The sequence below is a fragment of the Kogia breviceps genome, chromosome 9, assembly GCF_026419965.1.
Source record: "Kogia breviceps isolate mKogBre1 chromosome 9, mKogBre1 haplotype 1, whole genome shotgun sequence".
In the NCBI taxonomy this organism is placed as follows: domain Eukaryota; kingdom Metazoa; phylum Chordata; class Mammalia; order Artiodactyla; family Physeteridae; genus Kogia; species Kogia breviceps.
The window spans coordinates 29,390,699-29,409,527 of record NC_081318.1 but is presented as its reverse complement, the minus strand read 5'-3'; the positions used below and the strand labels follow the sequence as shown (position 1 = coordinate 29,409,527).

Sequence of the window (18,829 nt, the reverse complement as noted above, 5' to 3'; positions counted from 1 at the left end):
AAACCCAATGCAGACATGCTTACACACATGGACTATTTCTGGAAGTAACAAGCCCTTAAGAATGATTACATAAGTTGGACTTCCCCGGTGGCACAGTGGTTAAGAATCCGCCTGCCAATTCAGGGGACACTGGTTCAATCCCTGGTCCGGGAAGATCCCACATGCCACGGAGCCACTAAGCCTGTGCGCCACAACTGCTGAGCCTGCGCTCCAGAGCCCATGAACCACAACTACTGAGCCCACGTGCCTACAGCCCGTGCTCCGCAACAAGAGAAGCCACCACAGTGAGAAGCCCGTGCACCGCGATGAAGAGTAGCCCTCACTCGCCACAACTAGAGAAAGCCCACGTGCAGCAATGAAGACCCAACACAGCCAAAATTAATTAATTAATTAATTAATTATTTTAAAAAAGAACGATTACATAAGTGGAGGGGAGTAGGGGAGGAGTGGGATGGTGACAGGATTGGCCATATATTCTGCCAGGCTCAGGGCAAAATGGAAGTGCAGGACTCTGTGTTCAATAATTATTAAGAATTTTGAGAAGGCAAAAGCAGAGCAATAAACCAAGCACAGGATCTTTTCACACACAGACCCTGTGTGAATGCCAAGGTCATATGGCCATGAAGCCAATTCAGGTAGTAAATTATGGTTGGCAAAGTGTGAAGAAGTCTTTTTAAATACAGGTTTTCCCCCTCTATCCAAAAGTAGAGCACTTCTATGAAGCCTTTCGTAAATTGAAATGGAGGAAAGTGAGGAGTATCCCCGATTTTCAGAAAGTTCAATTGACAACTTTTTGCTTTTCTGAAAGACCTATATTAGTACCTATTTTTACTAACCAGAAGAAATCCGAAGAGGATTTTCACTTTTAGGAAAAATGCGTGTCTTAATGTAGGTCTTTCAGAAAAACGAAGTGGCATAAATTGAACTTTTGGAAAGCAGGGGATACATGTATGTGTATTACCTTTATGTTTACAATGTGTGAGCACCTTGTAAATCCAAAAACCTATATTTTGAAAAGTTGTATAAATCAGAACTTGGGCAAAGGCTGTGGAAATGCAAAGAAGGGAAAAACTGAGAAAGATATTTTATATTCCGAATCACAGGACTTAGTAATGTGCAGACAGGTTTATACCCTCATGTACCACACAGCACAGACATAATTTTGTAAACATTCACGATTGCAACTATGAAATCGCACTTATTTTAAGAAAGCTTCACTTATGAATAGGAGTTGGTTAGCAGAAGGTCTTCCCTATACATCTATTTCTCATTCTCCTGGAGAAAAATATAAACATACAAAGTGATCATGAAACTCTTATATTTTATTACTGAGGCAAGGGAGTTCTCATCCTACCCAGAACTTTTTATAATCACCATTCTATTTCAAAGACAAATACATGTTAAAGCATATCAGTTACAAAAATTGAGAAACAAGTAACACGAATATTTCATTTTATAAACACCTGACTCTTTTGGGGGCTGAGGTGCAGGTAGGAGACTCTTTTTGCCATGTCAAACATTCAAGAAAAGAGGCATATTATTTGGGAGATATCATCCAGAAATTCACTTCACAAATGCAAAAGGACAGCAGCTTCAGACTGGCACTCAGGACTGAAGTGACTCTTTTCTTCATTGAAGACATCAGAGTAACTCTGCTGCCCCACATCAGAAACCTTGCAATCTCAGTTATCCCTAACATGTTCCCACAGAGTGGAATCCAGCTGACCACTTAATACAATTATGCCCAGAACACTTTTTCAACTTTTGGGATGTCACCTTGTTATTCATTCATCTAGTTTTGCTGAGCTAAGAATCTGTTCTACGTGTGCACACCACGATCCTCCAAGGTGCCAAATTTCTAGTGGAAGAAGACAAATGAGAGAATGATCGTTACAATATAGTGTGATCATTGCAAAGGTTGGGAGAAGCCCAGAGGCTGGCGCTTGACCTGGACTGGGAAGGTCTGGAAAAGTTGCCAAAAGAGAAAGTTCCAGAGCAGAGTGGTGTTGGTAGTTACAGGCAATCTACCAATCACATGACTTTGAAATAGTTTAATTGAATGAGAAAAAAATAAAGATCTTCATTTTTTCTCAAAAGAACCTATGGTGAGAGCTGTATCACTCAAACTTAGCGACTTCTTTGAATTTTCTCTTACTGGAGGGAACAGAGAATGGAGGGAACAGACAATGGGCAGGAACCAAGCAGGCAAGGAGTGCGCTGGAGGTGATTCTGAGTTACTCGTTTTCTGTGTGCTCCAGTTTATGCCTCTTGGATTGTGTAAAAGTGGGGACATACCTAGACATGCAATTTCTAATTGCATGTCTTACTCATCTGAAAACTTTCAATTAATATGGAAAACTCAGACTTTTTCCCGTGAGAAGCCAAAAATGTCACTGTTACCGTGTACAGTAGTGCAAATATGTTGTGCTACAAAAAAACCCAGAAGTTTATTTTACATCCTAATCAAGGCAACCTTTAAGGGAATACATTAAACTGAGTTATCTTTCTCAAAAGAATCAAATTAAAAGGCAACAGAATTTGACTGGGCCCGTGAGAAGTATTGGAAAGTTAGGCCTTCAAACAGTGTTCTGCTTTCTTTAGAATTTCCAGTAGTCGTTTCTCTCAGTTGAATTTCCTTATGTTGTTATTATGACCTTTTACATCTTTTTACCACTGCTTTCTAGTGATGAATGGAAGGCTATACTTGGAAATGGAGGCCCACCGGTGGGGAAGAAACAAAACACAGATCAGTTGGGATTTAAAAAGGCATTCAATTTTCCTGTAACTTTGACCAGGAATGTCACTGCACTCAATGGTGTGTAAGCAGGACCGAACTTTTTATACCTCAGTCACTTGCCTTTACTTCAGTGAACAGGAGGCTGATCTCTGCAGAAAGATGGCACAGGGTTTCTCCTCAGAGCATTTGTATCACTTTCCATGGCATACTTGTTCGTGTCTGGAGGGCAGGTAAATACGAGACCCCTTTTACTCTAAATCTATCCAAATATGAGTTATTTCATTTGTAAGCTGTTGTAGATATGTATAGGTTTTGTGATGTGCCATCGTGTTGAATCAAAGCAAAATTCTTTGAAAAAGAACAAACTATGTGTTCAGTTATACTCTTGACAAATGTCTCTAAATAGATACACACCTCTTACTTAATAAACTTTGGTTGGAACATTTAGAAAAATTTATCAGAGCATAACTTTGTAATCACAGTGCAAAATACATAGGAAATAGTTTAGAAGTAGGGTAATGAAATTTACAACTGAAAGAACTTAGGAGGCTGACCAAAACTGAATGAAACGAGCTTTTATTTTGTTTGTCAGAAACATAGTTCAACTGACAAACTCAGTATTTTATTACTCAGTAATAAAATATCTGAGAGAAGAGTGCAATTACGAAAGGAAAATATAAAAAGGCAATATTTACTGAAAGTATTTAAACTCAGCTGTTAAAACAGGAAATTAACTTGCATTTTTACGCTGCTTGCAAGTTAAGTACTGTCTTGGACTTAAAGGTGTTTACATATTTGAAGTATGCCCAATTTATAATAATATGTTCTGACTAATATGTGAATTCCATTATGGTTACACAATTCATTGTTGCTTGTCAGTTTCAATAAAAAAGGGTAAACAGAAGAAAAGGAGTGTACCTGACTCTCACCAGGAAAGGATGGCTTACACATAATGCCCACAATCCAGAGAGAAGGGCAAAATAGATACATACTTTTGTTGCAAGCAGTTAGAAGATCTATGTCTAGGCGATATTGTTCAGTTGTTTGTTTTTCTTTTCTGCCAAATTTCATGTGTTTTAGAGTGACTTGCCTACATGTCAGTTTTCATCTGTTCTTGACTCCAAAGGGCAATTTGTTTGGTCCTCTATAGCCAGTTTAATCAAATGCATCATTGAAAAAACATTCGTTGCAATCGTATTACATTTCACAGAGAGACGCTTTGATGAGCTAGATTTTCATCATGCCCTAAATATCATTAGCCATCTGATCAGTCTCAGCTTCATATTAGAGCTGAATCACCCTATACCTCACTTAGAATGGGAAGTTATTTTATGAGAGCAGTGGTGCTCAATCATGGGGCTCATTGGAATCACTGTGGAGCTTTCTAAATGTATGGACTATGCTTGGCCCTGGACTAGATGTAATGAATAGGACTCCTCCTCACCTCACTTTCATTTCCTTTATTTACCAAGATGAGAGCTCTCCAGTAAGCAGGCATTGTCTAGATTAATGGACAAGAAGCTACTGTGTAACTTCCCCTCTTGGAAGCTTCCAGTGGGTTCCTATTAGCTGGCTGAGACCTGTGTTGGCATCTCCATGCACTTTGTTGTTCTGAAGAAATATCCCCATCTCTGTGAATATTGAAGATAGAACCTATGCAAAGGGAAAGAAAGGAAGATAGAAAATTATTTTAAATCAAGGGGTTTTTTTTCCCGTGTCTATTGATTCTACATATACCCAGTTCTTTCCTAGCTTCAACAGATCAGAAGAATCTGAGAAGCTAACAAACTACCTTCATATTGACTCAACACAGATAGCCCCCATTGATTCTCTTCATTTCTTTATAACTTGCTTTGCTAACTATGTCCTTGTTACTTTGGGTGACTTTGGAGACAGGAGGTAATGGAGTAAAATATTTACATGTTAAGTATCGTCATCATTAGTTCCCTTTATTCATGATGAAATAAAGTGGGATGAAAATTGTTTTATCGTATATTTCAATCAAAAGTTCCCAAAGTTTTTGTTGTATTTTCACTAATAAATGATATTTCTTGCTCTTATTTGTCCCAAGGAATCAATATCTCTAAGAACAGAAGTGCTCTTATGTATTATGTAGATTATAAATTTAGGCTTTCATATGCTTCACACTTTTACTAATTCACAGGTGGAAAATCTGAGTTTAGGTGTTTTTTTTTTTTTTTTTTCCCCCAGAAAGACTTAACATGTAAGAGAATGTGGTAAAGACTAGGAAAGTGTTCATCAAACTCATTTCTTCTGCTTTCTGGCACAAAGCTTGACTACCTTTCTCAGTCTCCCTTGAAATCAGGTCCATGACCATATTTTCCCGAAGGAGAAGTAAACATCAATTATGTTTAGGCCATTATACATTTTGGGGCTCTGTTTGTTAATAGCACTTAGCCTGTGTCACCTAATACAGGGACTATATAATGTTGAGAAATTAGAAATGAAACCAAAGACAATTTCATGGTTTTTAAGAAGACTATTTTAAAGTAAGCCCAAGCTTTAATAGAGCCTAAGAACAGGATGTGCTTTTAGGTCCTATGGTCCATGATGGTGTGAAAAATAGTAGAAAAAACACCAGACCCTATATACTTTTCAGTGACACCTTGCATGCCAAGTTTTGGGAATAGAACAGATGCAGAACTCTTCTAAACACATCTTTGTCTCCCGCTGATGAGCTGAGATCCAGCCTCTAATGACACATTGAGACACAGATGTTTCTGCTCCTCTCCAGAGCCCACCTTGATGGAGGCAGCCTCACTTCACACCACAGGACCAGAAGAGAGATGCTACATAGGAAAAAGCCATTCAATCTTTAGAATAAAACGCTACTGGAATTCAAAATATGATTAGAGTTATTCCTGTGATAGGTTTATTGAACCAATGTTTAATCTTGATTCTCTTAGGTCCTTGTTCTACAGTCATCAAGACAGTATTGTACTGGCACAAAAACAGAAATATAGATCAATGGTACAGGATAGAAGGCCAGAAGTAAACCCACACACACATGGTCACCTAATTTATAACAAAGGAGGCAAGGACATACAATGGAGAAAAGACAGCCTCTTTAATAAGTGGTGCCAGGAAAACTGAACAGCTACATGTGAAAGAATGAAATTAGAACACTTCCTAACACCATACACAAAAATAAACTCAAAATGCATTAAAGACCTAAATGTAAGATAGGACATTATAAAGTTCTTAGAGGAAAACAGGAAAAACACGCTTTGACATAAACCACAGCAAGATCTTTTTTGACCCACCTCCTAGGGTAATGAAAATAAAAACAAAAATGAGCAAATAAGACCTAATTAAACTTAAAAGCTTTTGCACAGCAAAGGAAACCATAAACAAGATGAAAAGACAACCCTCAGAATGGGAGAAAATATCTGCAAACAAAGCAACTGACAAAGGATTAATCTCCAAAATATACAAACAACTAATGGAACTCAATATCAAAAAAAAAAAAACAAACCAATTAAAAAATGGGTGGAACATCTAAATAGACATTTCACCAAAGAAAGCATACAGATGGCCAAGAGGCACATGAAAAGATGCTCACTATCACTAATTATTAGAGAAATGCAAATCAAAACTACAATGAGGTATCACCTCACACAAGTCAGAATGGCCATCATCAAAAAATCTACAAGCAATAAATGCTGGAGAGGGTGTAGAGAAAAGGGAATGGTTTTGCACTGTTGGTGGGAATGTAAATTGATACAGCCACTACGGAGAACAGTATGGAGGTTCCTTAAAACACTAAAAATAGAACTACCATATGACCCAGCAATCCCACTACTGGGCATATACCCAGAGAAAATACCCTGAGAAAACCATAATTCAAAAGGACACAAGTACCCCAATGGTCATTGTAACACTATTTACAATAGCCAGGAAGTGGAAACAGCCTAAATGTCCAACGACAGATGAATGGATAAAGAAGATGTGATACATATATACAATGGAATATTACTCAGCCATAAAGGGAAACGAAATTGGGTCATTTGTAGAGATGTGGATGGACCTAGAGACTGTCATACAGAGTGAAGTAAGCTAGAAAGAGAAAAACAAATATTGTATATTAACACATATATGTGGAATCTAGAAAAATGGTGCAGATGAACCTATTTGCAGGGCAGGAATAGAGACATAGATGTAGAGAATGGACCTGTGGACACAGGGTTAGGGGTGGTTGTGGGGGTGGGATGAATTGGGAGATGAAGATTGACATATGTACACTACCATGCGTAAAATAGATAGCTAGTGGGAAGCAGCTGCATAGCACAGGGAGCTCAGCTCGGTGCTCTGTGACGACCTAGATGTGTGGGATGGGAGGGTGGTTGGGGGGAGGTCCAAGAGGGAGGGGATATAGGTATACATATAGCTGATTCACTTCATTGTACAGCAGAAACTAACACAACATTGTAAAGCAATTATAGTCCAATAAAAAAAAACCACTGGAATTTCAAATTTTTTTAAAAGTAGAAATAAAGTTTATTTAAGCTGATTATTTTTAAGTGAATTTTCAAAATGCTTTTAAACAAATGGATTTACTGTTATTGTTGCCACTGTTGCTGCTTTTGTTTTTTTAATTAATCTAAAAAGCCAATATCTGTTCATTTAGAAAATACAAATGAGCGAAAAGAATAAACTGTCATAATATCATCACTTCAAAATAACCCAGGTCAGGCTTCCCTGGTGGCACAGTGGTTAAGAATCTGACTGCCAATGGAGGGAACACGGGTTCGAGCCCTGGTCCGGGAAGATCCCACATGCCGCAGAGCAACTAAGCCCTTGTGCCACAGCTACTGAACCTGCGCTCTAGAGCTCGCGAGGCACTACTACTGAGCCCACATGCCGCAAATACTGAAACCCACGCGCCTAGAGCCCATGCTCCTCAACAAGAGAAGCCACCGCAATGAGAAGCCCGCGCACCGCAATGAAGAGTAGTCCCCGCTCGCCGCAACTAGAGAAAGCCCGCCCGCAGCAACAAAGACCCAACGCAGCCAAAAATAAATAAATTAAATAATAAATTTCTTTTACAATCAGGGTTTTCTCTATGCATCCATATGCTTTACTTTTACAAAAGTGCAACAATTATTTATATTCTGATTGTAATCATCTTTTCATAAACGTTAACTAAAATGTTCCCATCACAATATATCCATATTACAATATCATTGTTAAAAGATTAAAAGAATTCAAGTGTACGATACCTTAATATAATCAATCTGATAGACATTTATGTTGCTTGCAGTTTATTTTGCTTTTAAATGTATTTTCATGGGCATCCATGAAATTTCCTAGAAGTAGAAAACTGCTGATTTATATACACAGCATCAAAGTTTCCAATCATCCATTTAACAAATGAGGACTGACTTTTACACCAGGCAGTATTCTGGACACTTGTAATTCAACAGTTTAAAAAAAAAAAAGAAAGAAAGAAAGAAAAAAATCTCTCCCTTGTGGTTCTTACATAGCAGTATTTGAGCAGGTTCATTTCCCTGAACTCATGATATCGTTGGACCTTTAAAAATCTTTGTTAGGGGAAGAAATAGTTATTTTAATGTTTTACTGCTAATATTGATTATTTTTATAATTGCTTACTGGTTACTTGGTTGTTTTTTCTTTGATTGCATCTGCAACCAACACCTGTGCATGCTAGTATAGGGCAATAATCTTCACAGGAAAGAAGAATTATTTACAAAATGTGTGGCTAGTTATAAATATTTGTTATGGTAATTCAGACCTTTTAAAGTAGAAGTTGACCTTGAAAATGAATAATCTGCAAACTTCCTTTTAAAAATTCACCAAGTCAAATGATCTAAAAGATATAAAGACTGAATATGAATCATGTGGCTGTAGAGAACCACTTTTATTCTGGGCATTATTTTTTAATTGTGTGCACTTAAAAAAGCCAATATCTTGCAAGTTAGAAATCTTTTAGTTAGGAATACCAATTAACCTCTTCCAAAAACTGCTTCACCTACAGAACCAGCAATTTAAAATTCACAAGTGCATTTTCACTTTAGTTATAATTGATCATTTCTGTCTTTCATGAATAGAAAGGCACTGGGCTAAAATAATTCTCTAGGACATAGTCTTCCCACAGCTGTGTCTACTACTTGAAAAATGCTATCTCGATATTTGCAGTTTAGAAGAACTTGTTTTGCAGATGGTGGTGGTGATGCTTCCTTCTCCCATCCCTGTAGCTCTTGTTAGTCACTGATCAGCAGTGGAGACAGACGTGAGGAACCTTTCAGAGATCCTTGGTTTGCTCAGGGTGACGATCCCTCTTCCAGCTCTTGAGTCAGAGTCTCAGGTTCACCAGCAACCCTACTAGCCCAGCTGAGAGTCTGTAACAGGGTGGATAGGACAGGACAGAGGCCGCTGTGATTTAGACGCTTCCTATCTTTACTGACATTTTCTCTGAAGTAGCTAACAAATTTTAAAGTGCGTAGCAGTGCACTGCAAGACACACTAGAAGCATTCCAAAACACTTCTTGCTTTCCTGTGCTTTAATGCTGGCTCCCATTTGTTGTGTGCGGTGTGCCAGGAATAAGATAAGTATTTTAAAGTTCATTAAAGTCCTTTACAGTGGTGCTATTATTTTCCCCAATATACACATAAGGAAATGAACCCGTGAAGAGGTCACATAATTTGTCTAAGATCACCTGGTTAATAAATAACAGTACCTAAGAATTCTGAAACACAACTTCTTTGCCCCTGTCATGCACTGGTGGGCTGCATCTTCATACAACCCCACAGAAAAAAAATGGAAATCTAGAATTTTATTTTTTTCTCTCAGTAACATGCAGCCCGTTGGATATTCTTCAACCTCTGTAGTTCTCTCTGTAGCCCACAATACAGACACCCAGTGATCTTAATGGCTGCCCAGAGAGAAACTAGGAGGGATTGCATCTTGATACTGAAATGAAAAGACCCCATAAGAAAAATCTGTAGTGGAAATTTAGCTTAACAACTGGCTTTCCAAGGTCCTTTACTGGTATTAAAAGCTGAATTGTGTTTCTACCCAACCAAATTCATATGTTGAAGTCCTAATTCCCAGTCCTAATAACCTCAGGATGTGGCTGTTTTGGAGATAGAACCTTTAAAGAGATGATTAAGTTAAAACAAGACCATTAGGGTGGGCCCTAATGCAATATGACAGGTGTCCTTATAAGTAGAGGAGATTAAGACACAGACATACACAGAAGAAAGACCATATGTAGACACAGAGAAGATGGTGATCTACAAGTCAAGCAGAGATGCCCTCAGAAGAAACCAACCATGCAAATACGTTGATCTTGGACTTCTAGCCAAGAATCATGAGAAAATAAATTTCTGTTGTTTAAGCTACCCAGTCTGTGGTACTTTGTTATGGCAGCCCTAGCGAACTATTACAAATGGAGCTGGATAATTACTAGTCTCTGAAAAGAAGAGCTTTCCTGATTATTCAAAGTTTCCCTTTTAAAAAATCAGAAATCTGGGCCAGAAAAGCAAACAGAAATAATTATAGGTCAAATCCAGTAGGAAGAATTTCAAGTGACTTCACAAAGTATTTTTCTCATACTGGGATTTTATTGCCCCAAATAGAACTTGACCGAGAGACTCAGTGACTGGGGCCTTGACATCTTACATCATACAGTTGAGTCTGGAGATGCTTATGCTAACTGTTTGATGGGAAGCAAATTCTGAAGGAGAATGCCTTCTGGGTTTCTTCACACAGCTACCTGAATACACTTACTGTGGAAAAAATAAACCTTTGCAGAGTCTCACTATGGATGGATGAATGCACTAGTGCCTGAGAAGTGATGCAGCGACTTAAAATCAGAAGTGAATATGTACATGACTAATGCAAAGGGAAATCTCCACAGAAAGAGAAAAAAACTGAAGTACAAATTAAACCTTCTCCAAAGACATTAAAAGGAATTGTCTCTAACAAAAGTCCCTTTGACATTCAGTTCAGTAAATATTTTTAAAATGCATGCATAGAACTATGGGAGAAATTAGAATTTAGAAATTAACCTTGACTCTGACCTCAAATACTTCTTGATATGATATGAGAAAAAAAGATACAGAGAGAAATAGCCATAATTTCATGTAGTCTTTGATAAAATCAGTAATGGAAATAAATATTATAATGAAATCACGGAGGACAGAGAAGGTCACTTTCGCTGGGCCATTGGACAAGACCGGCTGAGAGAGCCGTTTATGGCGAGTCTGGAGATTTGTAGCATTTACACAGGTGGGGTGGCATAGAGAGGGTCTTTCTAGGCAGACGGATTAGCACAAGGAAAAACAGATGTTGTTGAGTGCAAATCATGTTCAGTGAAAAAGTAGGAATCTGACCTGCTTACTTTAGGAGAAGTGTTGAGAGGATGGGGCCATCGACCCTGCACTTGGAGATAAAGGACTTGGATTTGAGTCCTGTGTTCCCCATTTACTAGATTTATAACCTCAGTCTCCCTGAGCCTCAAATCCCTCATCTGTAAAATAGAGAATGATTCACACCTCACGATTATGAAGATTTAAAGTGAGTACCCTATGTGAAATCGCCACTTAGCGAAAGCCAATATGCAATAAAAATTCAGCAGATGTTAACTGAAACTCAGGAGTTAAGATTTGACTCTGTAGTACGTGGGGAGCCGATAAGGTTTTTGAGTGTGAAAGTGAGATGAGACATTTGGAAATTTATCCCAGTATTACTGTGTGGAGAATGAATTAGAGGGCAGCCATTGTGCAAGAAGACCCATTAAGCTCGTGTTAACAATAGCACACCTTTGAGGCAGTCGGAGCCTGAAAGAGGGCTCTGCTGGTGGGAATGGGAAGGAGGTGATGGGTGAGAGGCTTCCAGGGCAAATGGCACACTGGGATTTGCACCCTGGAACACAGACTGCTTTTCAGAAAATTAAATTCTAGTCCTGTGGCTCTTTTCTCAAGTGGTAGCTTGACCTCTATCGAGCTAGCTAACCTCTGTGGGTTCCCAGATTTCTCATCTATGAAATAAAGAGATTGGAAAATCTCTAAGTATTCTTACAAGCACTAGAATACTTCATGCCTATTTGAATCGATGAAACTTGTTAAGCTGATTCGATGAGAAAGTTAAGAGCATAAGAGAGGTAGAGAAATTAAAGACAGCATAAAGAAAGCAAAAAGCTTTAAACATGAGTTAGTAGGTCAGTAGATGATGTCATTACTAGGAATATGGCAAAGGAAAATGAACAGGTTTGGGGGAGAATAGGATTAATGTCATTTCTAACCATTTAAAGGGCTGTCCTTCAATTAGATTTGTGGCTTTGTTTTCATCAAATAGTGTATTTTATATTGTCTTCTATACCATATAAGCGTCAGATTTGAAAGCAAAATTTTTTAACTTATAGATTCTTTTCATTGGAGATTCAACCAACAGAGGGATAATGTACTATCTGATCGAAAGATTGAATGAAACCTTTCAAGAATGGAAGAAAGTGCATGGCACTAAATTCTATCACAACGTCAATGGTGGGAAGACCTTGGTGAGTTATTCCTACTATCCACAGTTCTGGATCAGCCCTTCGTTGAGACCAACATTTGAAAAAGCCCTTGAACATCTCTTGCAAAGGTACGGGGGGAACTATTTTGAATGAAACAATACCACAATGGATTGATGTTTTACTAGCTGTCCTAATTGTTTGCTGTGTATCAAATGCACTGAAAAGTTTAAATACCAAGTAATATGGCTGAAAACGAGTTCGAAATGACAGGGAGGCCCTGTGATCAGGATGCCAGATATGGTTCAATGAAATGTGAGGCAATGCTGTTAAAATGTTTACCATCTGTTTCAAGGCAACATGTGTTGTTTTTCTTTCAGATCACATCCCCTGGAGAATACCAGCCAGACTGTATTAGTTGTTGGTGGTGTTCAGTGGCTTAATTCCAATCACCTGCAAATTATTCACAAGGTTTTAAAGAGGTACATTTCTGCAATAATAATTGCCATTAGTGTTCTAAGTAAAAAAAAAAAAAAAAGTTACTCGATGTGACAGAATTTTATCAAGATTTTATATAAAGGGCAACTTATAATTTAGAATCCAGTACTTAAAGTCTAGTTTAAAATGTTTCAAAATACTTTTATATCCAATCACAAGAAGGCTCTTCAGCATCCAAGTTTACATTTACTGCAGATCAAAACATGCCCACTGACACATAAAACTCTATCCACAAAAAAGAAAACAACACTAATATATATTAAATCTATAAAATGAGAATTTAATCCTATATGCCAATTATCACATTCTAAAGGAATTCCACTCTGCTTGCTTGTGTAAACACGGACATCTAGAAATGTAATCAAAGTTCATGCCTTGTGTTCTGATTATTTCACAGGGAAAATTTACTCAATATCCTTGTGATCATCAAAACTTTGGGAATTGGATTTCATCTGCCGGTGGATGGAGTACACTTCTTAACGCAGGTAAGCCCATTTTCAGCAGGCTATGTGAACTTCAAGGTTCCTATAAGGATCCTTGCTGGTGTCTGAAAAAGGACCCAAAAGGCACTACATAATATTAAGCAACCTTCATAAAATTCAAAGGAGATGATATACTTAAGGATTATGATTATAAATCAGATATAATTATTCCTGGATATAAGGGGACTACAGCCCATAAATATGTCATAAATAATGCTTTGAGTTCATAAAAGAAGAAAGGGGGTACCAGAGTTTGAAAAGATAAAGAGCTGAGGGGTAGATGAGATGGATCATGCCCTAAGTATCTCCTTACCTCAGTAATGTTTCACAGACCGTTAACGGCTCATGCTGAAACACATGTAAAATTGTCTGTATCAATGAGTATTTAGGAAAAGGCTGTCTTTTTAAGATGATTTCTGACTGATTGCTTTAAAAAATCAGTAGTATTTTTAAAGTAGTATCATTCGTTTTTGCCTCTGGTTGGATATTCATGAATGAAAGGAGTTAGAGGGCTCTGACCAGTTCTTATAGAAGACAGTAAATAGTCTCAACACTAAATAGAAGCCTCAGAAAAGAAAGGAAAGACAACATCTGTAGATAAGAGAACCAGCTGCTTTTGCTCAGCAAGAAGAGTTCACAGGCAGCCGGGTTTGTGTGCAATTGCTCAGGGGAGCTCTGGGGGGGGGGGGCACTGGGAACTGGGGAGACAGGAGGCTGTCCATTTAATAGTAAACCGAGTGAGATTTATTTTTGTGTCAATTACGAGTGCTCCTAGCTTTCTCCAACAGGGATTACAGGACCCTCCTCTCCTTTCTCAAAACTTTGCCTGCCTGGCCACCAGATCTGTGATGCAAAAGCAGGAGAACTGGTAGAAAGTGGCCCAAATAAAACCTCCAAATTCAACCTCTTGGAGTCAGGAGAGGTTAAGGTCATTTAAAGTGAGTTGAGACATTTAGCATCTGGGGTAGCTGAAGGGTTTGAGATGGTCGGGGATTAGAAGAGGGGTCTTTTGATAATTGTCTCTGTGGGTTAGGAGTTGAATCTCCTTTAATGTTATTTGAAAGCTGCAGGTCAAATTTGTAATTCCTTCTTGAGGACTCTGGTAGCTCCGCTTTGCTTCCTTGACTGTGGCTTCTCACAGGAACTGGAGTACTTGTGATGCCTACTTAGATTTAGAAGGAACTCATCTCTGCCAACAGTTCTTCGGCACTTACCTTGTGCCAGACACTGTTAACCATTGTGCTTGCCACCAGGGCTTCCACTGTGCTCGTTGGTCTTTGCGAACTGGGTGAAAACAAAAGGAGGGAAGAAGAGGAGGGGGAATGATAGAACAAAAGAGAAAAGGACGAGAGCAAGTGGAGGCAGAAAGGAACTCTGAACTTGTCATCAGACACTGGCATTCGTCATCCTCATCGTGGCCACTCAAGACGTGGCCTCCGCCTTCCTCGGTAGACTTAGTCCTCGCTTCCACGCACATGCACACGTGTACACACACACATGCGCGCACACACACACACTCCACACCGAGTGTTTCAGCTCCTCAAGCACGCAGTGCTCTCAGTCACCTCCGGGTCTTGGAAGGCACAGTTCCATCTTCCTAAAGAACACTCTCCCACCACCCCCTCACCTGGGTAACTTCTGGTCACCCTTCAAGTGTTAGTTGAAATGCAGTTTTCTCTGGGAAGATTTAATTGACACCCTGGACTCAGTTGACTTTTCCTGCTATGAGTTCCTTTAACATTGTCTGGTGTCCTCATCCAGGTCCCTCAACAGATACCAGCTTTGGTTGTGTGTCTCCCCTGCTAGACTAGTCTCTGTAGGAGCAGGCATGGGGGAGGGAAGTCTGCATGGTTCACTCTGGAACCCCAAATGCAAAACACAGTGCTCAGCACATAGGAGACTCTCAGAAAACCTCTCATGCATGAACGAGTGAGTGATGTTTTGTAGGATTTGGATGCTCCTAGATGGTCCCTTCAGGACTGAGACATTCATTCCTCCGGGCTGCTGCAAGTGTGACCTGAGTCCCAGCAGGAATTGTCTTTTGGGCAGAGCCTCAGCCAAGACTCAGCCCCCTTTCCTTAATTTGGGCCATCTCAGAAGGGCCACCCCAGCTCGAGAACTCCCAGTGGGATCAGCAAAAGCCTCTGTTGCAATGATGTTGCAGCTCAACTTCTCTCCCTATCCAGCGTGTAGGCCCTCACTCCCCTGGAGGAGTTGACCCCAAGGGCGCTTTCCTGGTGGCCTCCTGTATGCAAATTTCTGACTCAGAGTCTATTTCCCAGAGAACTGAACTTTCTCTGTAAAACACTTACTGTAAAGTTTCTTCTACCTTTTATAATTGGACACATTAAAGTTGAGAGGATACTGTAACCAAAACAAAGCATTATTTTTCAGGAGATGGCAGAGACCAAATTCCCATCTGTCTCTTTTCCTCCAGGTTTTTCCTTTATGAGCCTTTTCTATTCACTACATTTATTTGGGGGGCAGGGGGGAACACTCTTCTTTGAATGTCACATAAAAATAGTTATGCAAGCACGGTGGAGAAGACAGAAAATTAGATGTCTTTGTACTACTTCTTTTACCTTGCAGGTGGATTAATAAATGCAAGTAATTATTTGCTGTTTTACCTGGAAAATGAAAAACAAATGTTTGTGTGTTCTTTAGAAAAGACAAGGGGAGTTCAATTCCCTCCCTGTGTTAGTTTGGGTTCTCAAAGAGACAGACACCATGACAGGGTTAGCCAAATGAAGGGATTTATTAGAAAGAATGTTCGAGAAGAATAAAAAGGAGGGGGCAGGAGTAGGCGAGAACACTTTCAGACCACACCACCCAATGCATATCACTCAATGTTGCACGAAATAGTTTTTGAATGTCTACTCTGTACTGGGAACCGTGTTTGACTGTAATGTGTCTGATATAAAGGGAGTAGAGGAGGATGGATGAGGTCCATCCTTCTCAGACTGACTATGGGTCAGTCTGAGAAGGTCTTGGCCAAGCCGATGAGGCATCCTGGAGCCGGAGTAGTTAGTGGAGGAGTCCCTCCTCTCAACACTGGACCTGAACTGGAGCTCCGTCGTTGCCTCAGACACAGTTGGGGAGGGAGGGAGGAATGTGATCTAGAGAAGTGGCAGCCAGAGCCCTCACTCAATTCTGGAGCTCCCCAAAGCACACTCCCCCTCTCTGTTTCCCCACCCTGTTTGCCAACCAGCAAACCTCACTCTACTCAGGAATCCCTCTTGAAGTCTCCTCGTCCAGCTGTCTCCCTGCCCCTGCAGAGCTATTCCCTTTTCTCTCCCAGTCCAGAGCCTGGTATATTTACCTCCAATAAAGGACTTGGTAAATATTTACATATCTGTGTCTCCTATTTGAATGAAATGTCTTAAGAGCAGGTACCATGGTTTATTTATCCTTGTATTCCTGTCCCCCAGCACAGAGCTAAAAACAAAACATCCTAATTAATACTCAAATGCCTAAAAGAATAAGAATTCAAATAGATGGAGCTAGAATTTGTGATTTTCCAAGTCTTGGTTTTTAAATTGAGAGCCTTAGCTACTTCAACGGATCTCCGTGGGCAATAAACCTAACTGCTTTTCATAGAAAAAAAAGTTCCAAACTGTGCGTCACTATAGATATTGATATATTGCTATTTGATATTTACAGCAGTGTTTATATAAGGGGAACATGAAAATTAGAACACATCTTAAAGAAATTAATTCTTTATCTTACAATAAGATCAACCTTTTAAAAAGATGACATTTACATGATTTTACTTGAATTATTAAATCATAAACGTCTTCTTAATCAAAATTCCCATTGTTCTCTTTTCCAATACAGAGTGAAGTTCAGAATTTATGGAAAGAAAATTTGATTATTCTGGAAGCTGCAAAAAAATATGGCTATGAAGTGGTTGACACATTCACTATAACGATGGGGCGATACAAAGAGTTTTTGCAGGGGACGTGCGGATGTCATTTTCATGAGGTATTTATGCTGGCTCTCTGATTTTTGTAGCTTTTGATCTTTTTAAATTTCTCATTATATCTTTAATTGCATTGTCAGTCTTATTTTGCATTAAAGAAACCATGTCCGGAGGAGATTAAACAGTGTGTCCATAATCACTCAGCCAAAGCATGTAGCAGTCCCAACTCGGGGTTCTACAAAATGAAGTGTGTTAGAATAATTACTGTTTATGTAGACACCTGAAAACCAGAATCACTGCTCAACACAAGCAGGAAGATGGGAAACTGGAGAGCACTTGTCTTTTCTAATAGAATCCAAGCCTTCTCATCAGAAATTGTATCCACAGAAGGTGGCAAATGTCTTAGTGGAGCTTGAAAATCAAGGCTAAATTGATGAATGAGCTTCCTCCACTGGTTTATCCAATGCATTAACCAGAGGGCCTGTGGTGTTTGTTTGTTTTCCTTTGTTTGGTTTGGGGTTTTGTTTTTTGTTTTTTGTTTTCGGCTGCACCGCGTGGCTTATGGGATCTTAGCTCCCAGACCAGGGATCAAACCCGGCCCCGGCCAAATTCTAACCACTGGACCACCAGGGAATTCCTGAAGGGCCTGTGTTTTGAATAGTTTTTCCTTCCTAGTGGTGGAAATGATTTTATTTGTAGCCAGTAATTAAATAGTCTTAGTTGAGAAGGTGATAGCAGAAACTTTTTTTTTCCTTCCCCCCACCCCGTCCTTTCAAACTCTGTGGATTATTTCCTCCCTACACTTGCATAAAATCTTGGTAAGCCCCAATATTTTAAAGCCACTTTCAGATAATAATAGGACTCCAATCACTTTCAGGCACAAGAAGACTCTCACTTCAGCACTAAAATTGCCCAGTCCTGTGTTATAACCACATGAAGTTATTTCCTTCCCCCAGCTCAGGCCTGCCTCAGTCTCAAAAGCCCAAAGTAAGAGAGAGGGTGCAAGAAAATCGAAAGCTTTTTGCAAAGGATGATTTGATGATGAATGTGGCAAGCTGAGAAAACGTAGATTATTGGTCTCATACAAAACATTAAAGGCAGAAATTCATTCATAACAACCATTTCTTCCTCTGTGCTGGACTCAGGAGCTGGGAAAGGAATTTGTCGTACAGTAAAAGCAAGCATTAAGATCTACTGTATTAGAGCAATAAGATTTTGGGTTTGGGAGCCTTATATCTTTTGGTGTTCAATTAAACCATTCCCACTATAGATTCATAGATACCTGAGAAGGATTGCTGTAATCAACACAGTAAGATCTCGATGTGTTCTCTTTGATTTGTGGTGAGAATCCTATCCTAGACATAACAAACCTGCTCCAGTGGGCTCTTGCTGCCATAGGTGAGATTAAAGGTCTTGGGGTGTCTCTTTCATCTGTCAAGTCACCATGAGAGGATATGTTGCCACCATGAATCTATAAACAATTTCCCAACTGGTATGCATCAATTTCGACTAAAATGTTCCTGCTGATTAGAAAAGCAGGTGTTTCTCTTCATGGGTAGAAGTGGAATTTGTTTTCCCAGTGTTTATACAGGACAACAAACAGGATTCAGGTAGCTCTCGCCCAAGAGTGGTTTTGGATGGTGCCTTTAGTTATGTGGCAAACATCTACTGAGTGAGCTCAAACCTGGAAAGGATA

The 18,829-nt window shown here is 39.4% G+C and overlaps 1 protein-coding gene across 11 annotated transcripts in view; it reads left to right on the top strand.

Annotated features, from left to right (window-relative positions):
• The window catches only part of CPED1 (cadherin like and PC-esterase domain containing 1), a 306,695-nt gene that overhangs the window by 272,332 nt on the left and 15,534 nt on the right, over positions 1-18,829 (top strand). For 8 of the 11 annotated variants that reach the window (XM_067042285.1, XM_067042284.1, XM_067042281.1 and 5 more), the window contains 4 exons: positions 12,145-12,365; positions 12,615-12,716; positions 13,130-13,217; positions 17,049-17,195. In XM_067042285.1, coding sequence (XP_066898386.1) covers positions 12,145-12,365; positions 12,615-12,716; positions 13,130-13,217; positions 17,049-17,195 — 558 coding nt within the window. Of the gene's footprint in view, positions 1-2,684; positions 4,721-7,385; positions 7,548-12,144; positions 12,366-12,614; positions 12,717-13,129; positions 13,218-17,048; positions 17,196-18,829 lie in introns of those variants that run through there. The other 3 variants (XM_067042286.1, XM_059075061.2, XM_059075066.2) reach the window with 3 other exon arrangements.